Source organism: Oncorhynchus mykiss, chromosome 26, assembly GCF_013265735.2.
Source record: "Oncorhynchus mykiss isolate Arlee chromosome 26, USDA_OmykA_1.1, whole genome shotgun sequence".
In the NCBI taxonomy this organism is placed as follows: Eukaryota; Metazoa; Chordata; class Actinopteri; order Salmoniformes; family Salmonidae; genus Oncorhynchus; species Oncorhynchus mykiss.
The window spans coordinates 39,556,408-39,571,031 of NC_048590.1; the positions used below are offsets into that span (position 1 = coordinate 39,556,408).

Sequence of the window (14,624 nt, forward strand, 5' to 3'; positions counted from 1 at the left end):
ACCATTGAGAGAAAGATAGTCTTACAACCTCTCAATGACCAGAATGTAAGATGTTATGTTATACACACCAAACACACACACACACCAAACACACATTCAACACCATTGAGAGAATGATAGTCTTACCGCCTCTCAATTGCCAGACTGTAAGATGATATATATAAACACATATGCATGCACACGCACGCGCACACACACACACACACACACACACACACACACACACACACACACACACACACACACACACACACATAGAGAGACAGATAGTCCTCACACCTCTCAATGACCACTGTAAGTCATGAAACTATTCTAACCATGATGGGAGAACCTCTTACACTGGAGCAGAAGTAGGTAGCTGTGGTTCTGGAGAGCTACAGGTACTGAAGTGTTTACTTGCCCCCAGCAGGAACCAAATGAGATAATTGGCCAATTCTACCTACTATCTGGTCTCCCAGGACTGAAACAAAAAACGATCTAACGGAAAAATCACTACAGTCCAGTATCTGCAACATTCCATGACCGAGGTTGCCTACCTCTGGCTGGAATATCCTCTAGTCTGTAAATGTGCACACATCGACACACTCCCACACACAAATATTTACAAAACACAGATGCACCATAGAGGATATTTACAAAGTTCGGACAAGATGGTGTCTCCTTCTCTCTTTATGTGTCAGTCATGCAGGAAATGTTAGTGAAGCCTGGATAGAGGAATGAAAAGGCAAGCCTTCTTTTCCAACAGGCAACACTGACAAGGCTGACAACACCCAGAAGGGATGTTCTCAAACACACACACACACACAAACACACACACACACACACACACACACACACACACACACACACAGTCTTGTATAACTAACCTTGTGGGGAGACACAATTCTGTCCTGATCAAAATTATATTTTCCCTAACCCCTAACCACAACCCTAACATTTACCTCAAAATCTAACCTTAGCCCTAACCCTAAACTTAATTCTAACACTAATTCTAACTTTAACCCTAAACCCCCTAGAAATACACACACACACATCAAAAACAATATCCTTTACTGTACCACCTTTGTGTTTCCTTTCACATTATATTCAGCATGAAAGTGCTTCAAATGTGTATATATAGGATATAACCCTGTCTGTCTTTTCTCCTCACAGCAAGGAGCCCAGATGATTTTCAGTGCTGCCAAGGACCTGGGACAGCTATCCAAACTCAAGGTAGGTCTGGGGCACACCGTGAGTGTGTGTGTGAGTGAGTGAGTGAGTGTGTGAGTGAGTGAGTGTGTGAGTGTGTGAGTGAGTGTGTGAGTGAGTGTGTGAGTGAGTGAGTGAGTGAGTGAGTGAGTGAGTGAGTGAGTGAGTGAGTGAGTGATAAAAACAGAGTTTACAGTTTTTTTCGATTGCTAAACGACAGTGGGCACAACTGGAGTCACATGTGCAAAACTCTAACTACAGTCTGCACTACCAACAGTCACCTGAGCTAAACAGTTCACATCACCTGCAAAACTCATTCCAAGCAACACAACTCTTAACACATGGCTCAAAACACGCTCAGTGCAGCCAAACACTATGCACAACCCTCACTGAGATAACACACACTGTCACTCAGAACACACTGAGAGTAAAAACACTAGCATCAAACACCAATACAGAAAATACAAACGTTTCATCTTTACAGTTTGAACAATTTCAGTGACTTCATACAAAGTAATATTTTCTTCAAAGAAAAGAGTGACATTCTTTCACATGATTTATTACATTTTTAGAACATAACAATTCTTTAAGGTAAATGAAAATTAGCAGTTTGCTTCAATAGTCTGTAGTAATTTACAGAATTACAATAATGAGAAAAAAAAGGTAGAAACTAAAAGTACATACTGTAATTCGAACAAATAATTGAGGGACTAATCCTGCCTCTCTCTAGCATCAGGCCACAGGTTTTCTTCAACATCACATCTAATGTTTTCTCTTGCCATGCACCTGGGGAAGAACCTTCTGGAGTGCCTTATCCATCCCTGGCAGTCCTCTGGACTCGTGTCCTCACATCCGGCACGCATGGCTTCCAAAAGAGACATTTGATCATGTGGGTGGTGACCAAACACTTTCCACCTCCAGGCAGAGAAAAACTCCTCTATTGGGTTGAGGAAGGGTGAATATGCAGGCAGGTACAAAACCATAAATCTGTGATGTGCTGCAAACCAATCTGTGACAGCTGCAGAGTGGTGAAAAGCAATGTTATCACAAACTATGAGAAAAACTTGGGGGTTTCTTACTGGCTCCCCCTGTTCTGCTGGCACTAGCTGAGCATAGAGCTGTTCTAGGAAAGCTATAAGCCTTTCTGTGTTGTATGGGTCAATGAGTGGTGTGTTGAGAAGCAAACCATCATTGGCCATTGCAGCACACATGGTGATATTTCCCCCCCTTTGGCCTGGAACCTCCACAGTGGCCCTTTGACCTATAACATTCCTTCCTCTGCGCCGTGTTTTGGCAAGGTTAAATCCAGCTTCATCGATAAATACAAATGAATGTGGTCTTTCCAGGTCTTTCCAGTGTTCACTCTTTGTCTTCTTTGTCTTCCTCCACGCATCCGCCCTCTCCCTGCCACCCTTCTCCCTCCACGAATCCATCTTCCTTGTTCCATTTCCAAAATGAGTCTTTCTGAGCTCTACCTATGTATACTGTAATATGTGTGTGTGTTCACTAACAAGTCTAAAACAAGACACCTGCTTAGCCTTTCAGCTATCAGTGTTTGAAAGGCACAAGGCTGAAATCTATTCCATTTTGAATGTGTGGTTCACAGTTTTGACAGCAGTGTGTTAGCATTTGAACAAAGTGCTGTAAATCCACAGTGTTGTGCAGGTTGTGGTTAAAGTCATGGGATAAGTGTGTAGAGTTTTGAAAACTGTGTTCAAGCAATGAAAAATGAACTAGAGTTTGGTCCACATGAACTGCTGCTGTGCAGACTGTAGTTAGAGTTTTGCACATGTGACTCCAGTTGTGTCCGCTGTCGTTTAGCAATTGAAAAACACTGTAACATTCCTTCCTCTGCGCCGTGTTTTGGCAAGGTTAAATCCAGCTTAATCGATAAATACAAATGAATGTGGTCTTTCCAGGTCTTTCCAGTGTTCACTCTTTGTCTTCTTTGTCTTCCTCCATGCATCCGCCCTCTCCCTGCCACCCTTCTCCCTCCACGAATCCATCTTCCTTGTTCCATTTCCAAAATGAGTCTTTCTGAGCTCTACCTATATATACTGTAATATGTGTGTGTGTTCACTAACAAGTCTAAAACAAGACACCTGCTTTGCCTTTCAGCTTTCAGTGTTTGAAAGGCACAAGGCTGAAATCTATTCCGTTTTGAATGTGTAGTTCACAGTTTTGACAGCAGTGTGTTAGCATTTGAACAAAGTGCTGTAAATCCACAGTGTTGTGCAGGTTGTGGTTAAAGTCATGGGATAAGTGTGTAGAGTTTTGAAAACTGTGTTCAAGCAATGAAAAATGAACTAGAGTTTGGTCCACATTAACTGCTGCTGTGCAGACTGTAGTTAGAGTTTTGCACATGTGACTCCAGTTGTGTCCGCTGTCGTTTAGCAATCGAAAAACACTGTAATAGGCAGTTCTGGGTTTTTGCGATCTCTAGTCCGTCAGAGCACAGCTACAGTAAACACACACATGCACACACACTGTTGTGATTTATCAAAAGTTGGACTCCCACACAGTACACAACGTACATCCTCCAGAGCCGTAGATCTGTGTTAGTTGGTTAGTTCTCATAGTGATTACATCCAGATTGAGGTCATCTCTGCTAAAACAGCCCACTCCTACCCTAGTCATGCAACGTCACTTCATGCTATAAACCCATGACTAAACTGGCCAAGTCTTCATCATATTACGTAATCATGGTTGCTTTCCAATCCGTCTGTAACACAGATGAACTGTTTTTAATGAAGTCCCTGTATCTCTGCTCCTAAATTAAAAGATCTTCCCACAGTCACACTCTTTGATCACAGTCACTAGTCTATTTCATGTTCCAAGAAGCACAGCAGAAAGATAGGGAGACAGTATTGGGTCTGTGATGCCATGGTTGAGCAGCAGTTTGCAAGCAACTGTACTGTCGCTATCTGTACTGTTTTGCTGTATTCTCCTGCTGAATCAAATGATCAGATCTCACAATGTGTTTACCACCTCAGGAACCACATTAATAATACACAGTAAAGGGGTTGCCATGAATTTGACAGTAATTTACAGGCAGCTCGGTGGCAAGTAAAATTATGTATTTTATATATTACAATACGCTTAAAATATGTTAATAAGTAAGGAACAACTATACCATGCACTCACTAGTGGTCAAAATGTTTTTAGCGCTCCAAAGATATGGTACTGTATTCTGGGTGTAATTACAGTACCATTTGAAATACAGCAATTTTGAAATACAGCAATTTCCCCACAATGCTCTATAATTTTTACAGTTGATAATACCTCAAATTAACATTTAAATTACAGTTTTCCATTACAATGTACATAGCAAACTTATCATATGCAGACATCTGAAATGTAATCTGTGTGTGTGTGTGTGTGTGTGTGTGTGTGTGTGTGTGTGTGTGTGTGTGTGTGTGTGTGTGTGTGTGTGTGTGTGTGTGTGTGTGTGTGTGTCCTCTCCAAGAGGAATGTTATGGAAACATGTTTTGATGAATCTATCTCTTTCTATTCTCTCCGCTCTAGGACCATGTGATCAGAGAGGAAGCCCGTAGCCTGACACCAAGACAGTGTGCAGCCATGGACCTTGTCCTTCCCACCATCAAGGTAATGGAGAGCCCTCGCTCTATCTATCCCTCTCTCCCCCCCTCCATCTGTTTCTCCCTCCATCCGTCTAACCCACCATCCCTCTCTCTTTCCATCCATCCCTCCCTTCCTCCATCCCTTTCAGCCTCCATCCATCCCTCCATCAATTCCTCTCTCAATCCATCCATGCCTCCTCCATACCTCCCTCCCTTTCACCTTCCATCCCTACCCTCATTCCTTTCTCCCTCTAACCATCGATGCTTACCTTTCACCTTCCATCCCTACCCTCATTCCTTTCTCCCTCTAACCATCGATTCCTACCTTTCTCTAATGTTGTGCAAAGAGAGATGGACAGGGTTTTAACAGGGTAGTAGGGTTGTAAAGAGAGTTTACCTAAAGGATCATTGTAGAGTGGTGACTGTTTTAACAGGGTAGTAGGGTTGTAATGAGAGTTTACCTAAAGGATAATTGTAGAGTGGTGACTGTTTTAACAGGGTAGTAGGGTTGTAATGAGAGTTTACCTAAAGGATCATTGTAGAGTGGTGACTGTTTTAACAGGGTGGTAGGGTTGTAAGGTCTTTAAGAGGAGTAGTGGTGCTGAGAGGAGTCGATGCAGTCAGTACATAGTGCAGTACTTTTGACCAGAGCCCTGTGGGTGCTATTTGGGACACAGACAGGAGTTCAGACCGGGGTCTGTGTGAACACTCAACGCAGCGCCGTGAAACAGAAGCTAATTGATTCCTGCATCTCCATGGACACCAGCTCCCTGTTTAGATCCGTCATGCTGTGGAATTCTCTCCACCAGTATTCCGAGGAGAATGTCCAATTAGAGGAGTTCAGTAATGCTTCCAGGAGACTCTGGCCAATCACAGTTAAGTAATACCTTCAGGTGGAAGAGATACATAGGCTGAATGCAGGACTGATTAAATACTTAAAGGAAGTGAGGGGGGAGAGAGAGGTAGGGAGGGAGAGATGGGGGAGAGAGACTAGCGGAGATACACAGGCTGAATGCAGGACTGGTTAAAGACTTAAAGGAAGAGAGAGGAGAGAGAGAGGGAGGGAAGCAGGGAGAAATGGGGGAGAGAGACTAGCAGAGATACACAGGCTGAATGCAGGACCGGTTAAAGACTTCATGCCTTCAGTAATGAAGGAGAGAGAGGGGAGGGGAAGAGAGAGAGAGGGAGGAAGATAAATAGATAGGGAGGGAGGGAGGGATAGAGAGAGAGAGACGGATAGAGACAGAGATAAAGAAATGGAACAAAAAAGAATGGAATTCTGAAGAGGGAACATTTGTATGGTGTTAAATGGTTTGAGATAAATGTAACGCGAAAAGCAAAACCAGCATAGATTCCCCATGAAATGACTGTGATTTTTCAGGTGGTGGTGAGATGATAATATGATACATACATCCGTGTATGTGACAAAAATGTTTTTTGTTGTTTATGTTTTTGTTGGTGTCGTATGGACTAGATCTTGGAGTTGGTGTTGTGTGGGCTAGCTCTTGGAGTTGGTGTTGTGTGGACTAGCTCTTGGAGTTGGTGTTGTGTGGACTAGCTCTTGGAGTTGGTGTTGTGTGGACTAGCTCTTGGAGTTGGTGTTGTGTGGACTAGCTCTTGGAGTTGGTGTTGTGTGGACTAGCTCTTGGTGTTGGTGTTGTGTGGACTAGCTATTGGAGTTGGTGTTGTGTGGACTAGCTATTGGAGTTGGTGTTGTGTGGACTAGCTCTTGGAGTTGGTGTTGTGTGGACTAGCTCTTGGAGTTGGGGTTGTGTGGACTAGCTCTTGGTGTTGTGTGGACTAGCTCTTGGTGTTGTGTGGACTAGCTCTTAGAGTTGGTGTGTGGACTAACTCTTGGAGTTGGTGTTGTGTGGACTAGCTCTTGGTGTCGTGTGGACTAGCTCTTAGAGTTGGTGTTGTGTGGACTAGCTCTTGGAGTTGGTGTTGTGTGGACTAGCTCTTGGTGTTGTGTGGACTAGCTCTTGGTGTTGTGTGGACTAGCTCTTAGAGTTGGTGTTGTGTGGACTAACTCTTGGAGTTGGTGTTGTGTGGACTAGCTCTTGGTGTCATGTGGACTAGCTCTTAGAGTTGGTGTTGTGTGGACTAGGTCTTAGAGTTGGTGTTGTGTGGACTAGCTCTTGGTGTTGTGTGGACTAGCTCTTAGAGTTGGTGTTGTGTGGGCTAGCTCTTGGTGTTGTGAGGACTAGCTCTTGGAGTTGGTGTTGTATGGGCTAGCTCTTGGTGTTGTGTGGGCTAGCTCTTGGAGTTGGTCTTGGAGTTGGTGTTGTGTGGACTAGCTCTTGGAGTTGGTGTTGTGTGGGCTAGCTCTTGGTGTTGTATGGACTAGCTCTTGGAGTTGGTGTTGTATGGACTAGCTCTTGGAGTTGGTGTTGTGTGGACTAGCTCTTCGTGCTGTGTGGACTAGCTCTTGGAGTTGGTGTTGTGTGGACTAGCTCTTGGAGTTTGTGTTGTGTGGACTAGCTCTTGGAGTTGGTGTTGTATGGGCTAGCTCTTGGTGTTGTGTGGACTAGCTCTTGGAGTTGGTGTTGTATGGACTAGCTCTTGGAGTTGGTGTTGTGTGGACTAGCTCTTGGAGTTGGTGTTGTGTGGGCTAGCTCTTAGAGTTGGTGTTTTGTGGACTAGCTCTTGGAGTTGGTGTTGTGTGGACTAGCTCTTCGTGCTGTGTGGACTAGCTCTTGGAGTTGGTGTTGTGTGGACTAGCTCTTGGAGTTTGTGTTGTGTGGACTAGCTCTTGGAGTTGGTGTTGTATGGGCTAGCTCTTGGTGTTGTGTGGACTAGCTCTTGGAGTTGGTGTTTGTGTGGACTAGCTCTTGGAGTTGGTGTTGTGTGGACTAGCTCTTGGAGTTGGTGTTGTGTGGGCTAGCTCTTAGAGTTGGTGTTGTGTGGACTAGCTCTTGGTGTTGGTGTTGTGTGGACTAGCTCTTGGAGTTTGTGTTGTGTGGACTAGCTCTTGGAGTTGGTGTTGTGTGGACTAGCTCTTGGAGTTGGTGTTGTGTAGACTAGCTCTTGGTGTTGGTGTTGTGTGGACTAGCTATTGGAGTTGGTGTTGTGTGGACTAGCTCTTGGAGTTGGTGTTGTGTGGACTAGCTCTTGGTGTTGTGTGGACTAGCTCTTGGTGTTGTGTGGACTAGCTCTTAGAGTTGGTGTTGTGTGGACTAACTCTTGGAGTTGGTGTTGTGTGGACTAGCGCTTGGTGTCATGTGGACTAGCTCTTAGAGTTGGTGTTGTGTGGACTAGGTCTTAGAGTTGGTGTTGTGTGGACTAGCTCTTGGTGTTGTGTGGACTAGCTCTTAGAGTTGGTGTTGTGTGGGCTAGCTCTTAGAGTTGGTGTTGTGTGGACTAGCTCTTGGAGTTGGTGTTGTGTGGACTAGCTCTTCGTGCTGTGTGGACTAGCTCTTGGAGTTGGTGTTGTGTGGACTAGCTCTTGGAGTTGGTGTTGTATGGGCTAGCTCTTGGTGTTGTGTGGACTAGCTCTTGGAGTTGGTGTTTGTGTGGACTAGCTCTTGGAGTTGGTGTTTGTGTGGACTAGCTCTTGGAGTTGGTGTTGTGTGGACTAGCTCTTGGAGTTGGTGTTGTGTGGACTAGCTCTTGGTGTTGGTGTTGTGTGGACTAGCTCTTGGAGTTCGTGTTGTGTGGACTAGCTCTTGGAGTTGGTGTTGTGTGGACTAGCTCTTGGAGTTGGTGTTGTGTGGACTAGCTCTTGGTGTTGGTGTTGTGTGGACTAGCTATTGGAGTTGGTGTTGTGTGGACTAGCTCTTGGAGTTGGTGTTGTGTGGACTAGCTCTTGGAGTTGGTGTTGTGTGGACTAGCTCTTGGTGTTGTGTGGACTAGCTCTTAGTGTTGTGTGGACTAGCTCTTAGAGTTGGTGTTGTGTGGACTAACTCTTGGAGTTGGTGTTGTGTGGACTAGCTCTTGGAGTTGGTGTTGTTTGGACTAGGTCTTAGAGTTGGTGTTGTGTGGACTAGCTCTTGGTGTTGTGTGGACTAGCTCTTAGAGTTGGTGTTGTGTGGGCTAGCTCTTGGTGTTGTGAGGACTAGCTCTTGGAGTTGGTGTTGTATGGGCTAGCTCTTGGTGTTGTGTGGGCTAGCTCTTGGAGTTGGTCTTGGAGTTGGTGTTGTGTGGACTAGCTCTTGGAGTTGGTGTTGTGTGGGCTAGCTCTTGGTGTTGTATGGACTAGCTCTTGGAGTTGGTGTTGTATGGACTAGCTCTTGGAGTTGGTGTTGTGTGGACTAGCTCTTCGTGCTGTGTGGACTAGCTCTTGGAGTTGGTGTTGTGTGGACTAGCTCTTGGAGTTTGTGTTGTGTGGACTAGCTCTTGGAGTTGGTGTTGTATGGGCTAGCTCTTGGTGTTGTGTGGACTAGCTCTTGGAGTTGGTGTTGTATTGACTAGCTCTTGGTGTTGTGTGGACTAGCTCTTGGAGTTGGTGTTGTGTGGACTAGCTCTTGGAGTTGGTGTTGTGTGGGCTAGCTCTTGGTGTTGTATGGACTAGCTCTTGGAGTTGGTGTTGTATGGACTAGCTCTTGGAGTTGGTGTTGTGTGGACTAGCTCTTCGTGTTGTGTGGACTAGCTCTTGGAGTTGGTGTTGTGTGGACTAGCTCTTGGAGTTGGTGTTGTGTGGGCTAGCTCTTGGAGTTGGTGTTGTGTGGGCTAGCTCTTGGTGTTGGTGTTGTGTGGACTAGCTCTTGGAGTTGGTGTTTTGTGGACTAACTCTTGGAGTTGGTGTTGTGTGGACTAGCTCTTGGAGTTGGTGTTGTGTGGACTAGCTCTTGGAGTTGGTGTTGTGTGGACTAGCTCTTGGAGTTGGTGTTGTGTGGACTAGCTCTTGGAGTTGGTGTTGTGTGGGCTAGCTCTTGGTGTTGTATGGACTAGCTCTTGGAGTTGGTGTTGTATGGACTAGCTCTTGGAGTTGGTGTTGTGTGGACTAGCTCTTCGTGTTGTGTGGACTAGCTCTTGGAGTTGGTGTTGTGTGGACTAGCTCTTGGAGTTTGTGTTGTGTGGGCTAGCTCTTGGAGTTGGTGTTGTGTGGGCTAGCTCTTGGTGTTGGTGTTGTGTGGACTAGCTCTTGGAGTTGGTGTTTTGTGGACTAACTCTTGGAGTTGGTGTTGTGTGGACTAGCTCTTGGAGTTGGTGTTGTGTGGACTAGCTCTTGGAGTTGGTGTTGTGTTGGATATGTCTTTGATGGTTTCTCTGCCATTCTTCCCTCATCAACACCTACGGTATGGTATCTTCAGAGTGAATCTGGGTTGTGCCTATTCTGCCGAGGCAGCAGAGCTACAGAGCTTAGTCACAAATGACACTTTATACCCTATGTAGGTAATAGGATGTCATTTGGAACACAGAGCTACAGCGCTTAGAATCATTTACTCTGAGCAGCTTTGGCTCAATTACTCACCCACTGTTTTCAGTCTGTATCCGATATTCCATAATGCATCAGTGACTGGATTATATCTGAACATGACTTTCTTCTTCCAGAGCCAATGGAGGATGACCTATGAACTCATGAACTCCAGTTGGGTGGAGAGTGTGTGGGGGGGGTGGAGTGTGTGTATGTGGCAGGGCTTTAAGCAATTATCCTCTGTCTTAATGCAACAGTACAGAGTACATTTTTATTAGGCCTACTGCTGCCAGCCTGGATGAGCATACATAGTTATTACCTCTCCCACACAGTCTTCCACACAGTCTGGTCTGAAGATGTGAAAAGTACATTAACTCTGTACGTGTTCTATCTGGTCTGAGTGTACCCAAGTTTTATTGGTAACCTCACTCCTCAGATTGAAATGCCTTGAATTGCTAGCTTTTTCAGTGGTGTAGCTGGCTCAGGTGTTGTCGAGTGTTTGCAAGACAGAGGACCTGAGATCAAGTAGCAGACTTTAGGAGGGAGGAAGATGTATTGTTATACAAGCAGTTTGACAGCTGTTACATAAGCAAACATGCTTATTATCTCTCCCACACAGTCTCCTATACGGTCAGTCTGGTCAGAAGACTTAAAGAACATGTATGTTTTCAATCTGATCTGAGGAACCAACATTAAAAGGAATATAGTGAATGAAGGCTTACCCAAGTAAACTTCAGCCCAGCTTTAACAAAAAGGGTAACCAGGTGCTCAACTGGGGGGACAATTCTAAAAAAGTAGTCCTACCTCCAGGACACTTCAACAGGTGACTATCCCAGAAAAGAAAAAGGATCTGTCTGTCTGCATATATTTTAAATTTTAAATTGTACCTTTATTTAACTAGGCAAGTCAGTTAAAAACAAATTCTTCTTTTACAATGACGGTCTACCCAGACAAAACCCTCCCCTAATAACCCGGACAACGCTGGGACAATTATGACCGCTGCGCCACTCTGGAGTCTTTTAACATACATATACAGCATTTTTGTTTTACGGGACAGACAAGCAGGCTAAATGTACTGACTCTGTCTGTTCTCCTTCTGGTCTGAAGACTGAAGACAGTGAATAAAGTGGCTCTGGCTTTCATTCTTTCTTTTTTCCTTTCGCTCTCTCTCTTTTCCGTAGCAATATTTCCACGCCGGAGGAAACGGTCTGAAGAAGACGTTCCTTGAGAAGAGCCCTGACCTCAAGTCCCTCAAATACGCTCTGAGCCTTTACACACAGCCTACTGATGCCTTGATCAAGAAGTATATATGCACCCAAACCTCTCAAGGTAAGAACACTTAGCTAGTAGATATGCACCCAAACCTCTCAAGATAAGAACACGTAGCTAGTAGATATGCACCCAAAGCTCTCAAGGTAAGGACACTGAGCTAGTAGATATGCACCCAAACCTCTCAAGGTAAACACTGAGCTAGTAGATATGCACACAAACCTCTCAAGGTAAACACTGAGCTACTAGATATGCACCCAAACCTCTCAAGGTAAACACTGAGCTACTAGATATGTACTCAAACCTCTCAAGGTAAACACTGAGCTACTAGATATGCACTAAAACCTATCAAGGTAAACACTGAGCTACTAGATATGCACCCAAACCTCTCAAGGTAAACACTGAGCTAGTAGATATGCACCCAAACCTCTCAATGTAAACACTGAGCTACTAGATATGCACCCAAACCTCTCAATGTAAACACTGAGCTAGTAGATATGCAACCAAACCTCTCAAAATAAGGACACTGAGATAGTAGATATGCATCCTAAACCTCTCAAGATAAGGACACTGAGCTAGTAGATATGCATCCAAACCTCTCAAGATAAGGAAACTTCCGCTAGTATATGCACCCTAAGGTCAATTAAGTCAATTCCATTTCAGTCAATTCAGGAGGAAATTCCAATTCCATTCTTTCTCATAGAGAAGCATTGATGGAAATTGGAATTTGAATTTCAGTTAACTTCCTAACCCTGCTCACAGGAGGCTGGTTAGGGGAGGACGGTTCAAATTGATGACTGGAATGGGATGAGGGGAATTGTATCATGTGTTTGATGAGCTGGATACCACTCCATTTATTCCATTACAGCCATTACTATGAGCCCGTCCTCCCCAATTAAGGTGCCACCAACCTCCTGTGACCCTGTGATAGTTATCCTTGCTTCTCTTACAGTGTGCTGCAGTGTTTTTCCATGTCAGCTTGGTTTCTCTTCAGTTTACCGTGTGAGATGGTTATTGCAGTAATTGCATTTTTCATCTACTGCCTCCTTCAATCCCTTTCTCTTTCTATTTTACTCTTGCTTCTCTCTCTCTTTCTCACTCACTCTCTTTTGCTCTCTCTCTCTGTCACTCTCGCTCTCTTTCTCACTCAATCTCTCTCTTTCTCACTCAATCTCTCTCTGTCGCTCTCTCTCTCTGTTGCTCTCTCTCTGTCGCTCTCTCTCTCTGTCGCTCTCTCTCTCTGTCGCTCTCTCTCTGTCGCTCTCTCTCTCTGTCTCTCTCTCTCTGTCACTCTCTCTCTCTGTCGCTCTCTCTCTGTCTCTCTATCTGTCCCCGTTCCATGCTGTGTTTTACTGTGTCTCTGTGGAAGTGTAGGTTTTCTGTTTTCTTAATTAACAGAGTAGAGCTACCTGATGGTCTATCTAGGGCAGTGGTTCCCAAACCTTTTATAGTCCCGTACCCCTTCAAACATTCAACCCCCTCTAGCACCAGGGTCAGCACACTCTCAAATGTTGTTTTTTGCCATCATTGTAAGCCTGCCACAAACATACATTACAATACATTTATTAAAAATACATGTTTACATACACTTAGGGTGGAATAGTTTTTCAACCACTCCACAAATTTCTTGTTAACAAACCATAGTTTTGGCAAGTCGGTTAGGACATCTACTTAATGCATGACACAAGTAATTTTTCCAACAATTGTTTACAGGCAGATTATTTCACTTATAATTCACTGTATCACAATTCCAGTGGGTCAGAAGTTTACATACAGTAAGTTGACTGTGCCTTTAAACAGTTTGGAAAATTCCAGAAAATTATGTTATGGCTTTAGAAGCTTCTGATAGGCTAATTGACATCATTTGAGTCAATTGGAGGTGTACCTGTGGATGTATTTCAAGGTCTACCTTCAAACTCAGTGCCTCTTTGCTTGACATCATGGGAAAATGATGGAAACCACCCAAGACCTCAGAAATAAAATTGTAGACCTTCACAAATCTGGTTCATCCTTGGGAGCAATTTCCAAATGCCTGAAGGTACCCTGTTCATCTGTACAAACAATAGTACACAAGTATAAACACCATGGGACGACGCAGCTGTCATACAGCTCAGGAAGGAGACGCATTCTGTCTCCTAGAGATTAATGTACTTTGGTGCGAGAAGTGCAAATCAATCCCAGAAAAACAGCAAAGGACCTTGTGAAGAAGCTGGAGGGAACAGGTACAAAAGGATCTATATCCACAGTAAAACGAGTCCTATATCGACATAACCTGAAAGGCCGCTCAGCAAGGAAGAAGCCACTGCTCCAAAACCGCCATAAAAAAGCCAAACTGCACATGGGGACAAAGATCATACTTTTCGCACAAAATCCTACAAAAATAGAACTGTTTGGCCATAATGACCATCGTTATGTTTGGAGGATAAAGGGGGAGGCTTGCAAGCCGAAGAACACCATCCCAACTGTGAAGCACGGGGATAGCAGCAGCATGTTGTGGGGGTGCTTTGCTGCAGGAGTGACTGGTGCACTTCACAAAATAGATGGCGTCATGAGGAAGGAATATTATGTGGATATATTGAAGCAACATCGCAAGACATCAGTCAGGAAGTTAAAGCTTGGTCACAAATGGGTCTTCCAAATGGACATTGACCCCTAGCATACTTCCAAAGTTGTGGCAAAATGGCTTAAGGACAACAAAGTCAAGGTATTGGAGTGGCCATCACAAAGCCCTGACCTCAATCCTATAGAACATTTGTGGGCAGAACTGAAAAAGCGTTTTTGAGCAAGGAGGCCTACAAACCTGACTCAGTTACACCAGCTTTGTCAGGAGGAATGGGCCAAAATTCACCCAACTTATTGTGGGAAGCTTGTGGAAGGCTACCCGAATTGCTTGACCCAAGTTAAACCATTTTAAGCCAATGCTACCAAATACTAATTGAGTGTATGTACACTTCTGACCCACTGGGAATGTGATGAAAGAAATAAAGGCTGAAATAAATCATTATCTCTACTATTATTCAGACATTTCACGTTCTTAAAATAAAGTGGTGATCCTAACTGACCTAAAACAGTTACAAGTCAGGAATTGTGAAAAACTGAGTTTAAATGTATTTGGCTAAGGTGTATATAAACTTCTGACTTCAATTGTATATACAGTACAAAATCCATGTGTACGTGTCTGCATATTGCGTATGCTATCGTGTGTGTGTATCCATTGGATGTGCTTGTGG

General features: G+C 44.3%; 1 protein-coding gene across 3 annotated transcripts in view; it reads left to right on the forward strand.

Annotated features, from left to right (window-relative positions):
• Window positions 1–14,624, forward strand: part of LOC110506127 (protein unc-13 homolog C) — a 223,531-nt gene that overhangs the window by 181,166 nt on the left and 27,741 nt on the right. For all 3 annotated transcript variants that reach the window (XM_036964589.1, XM_036964590.1, XM_036964591.1), the window contains 3 exons: window positions 1,153–1,212; window positions 4,714–4,794; window positions 11,307–11,454. In XM_036964589.1, the coding sequence (XP_036820484.1) occupies window positions 1,153–1,212; window positions 4,714–4,794; window positions 11,307–11,454 (289 nt within the window). The remainder of the gene's footprint in view (window positions 1–1,152; window positions 1,213–4,713; window positions 4,795–11,306; window positions 11,455–14,624) is intronic.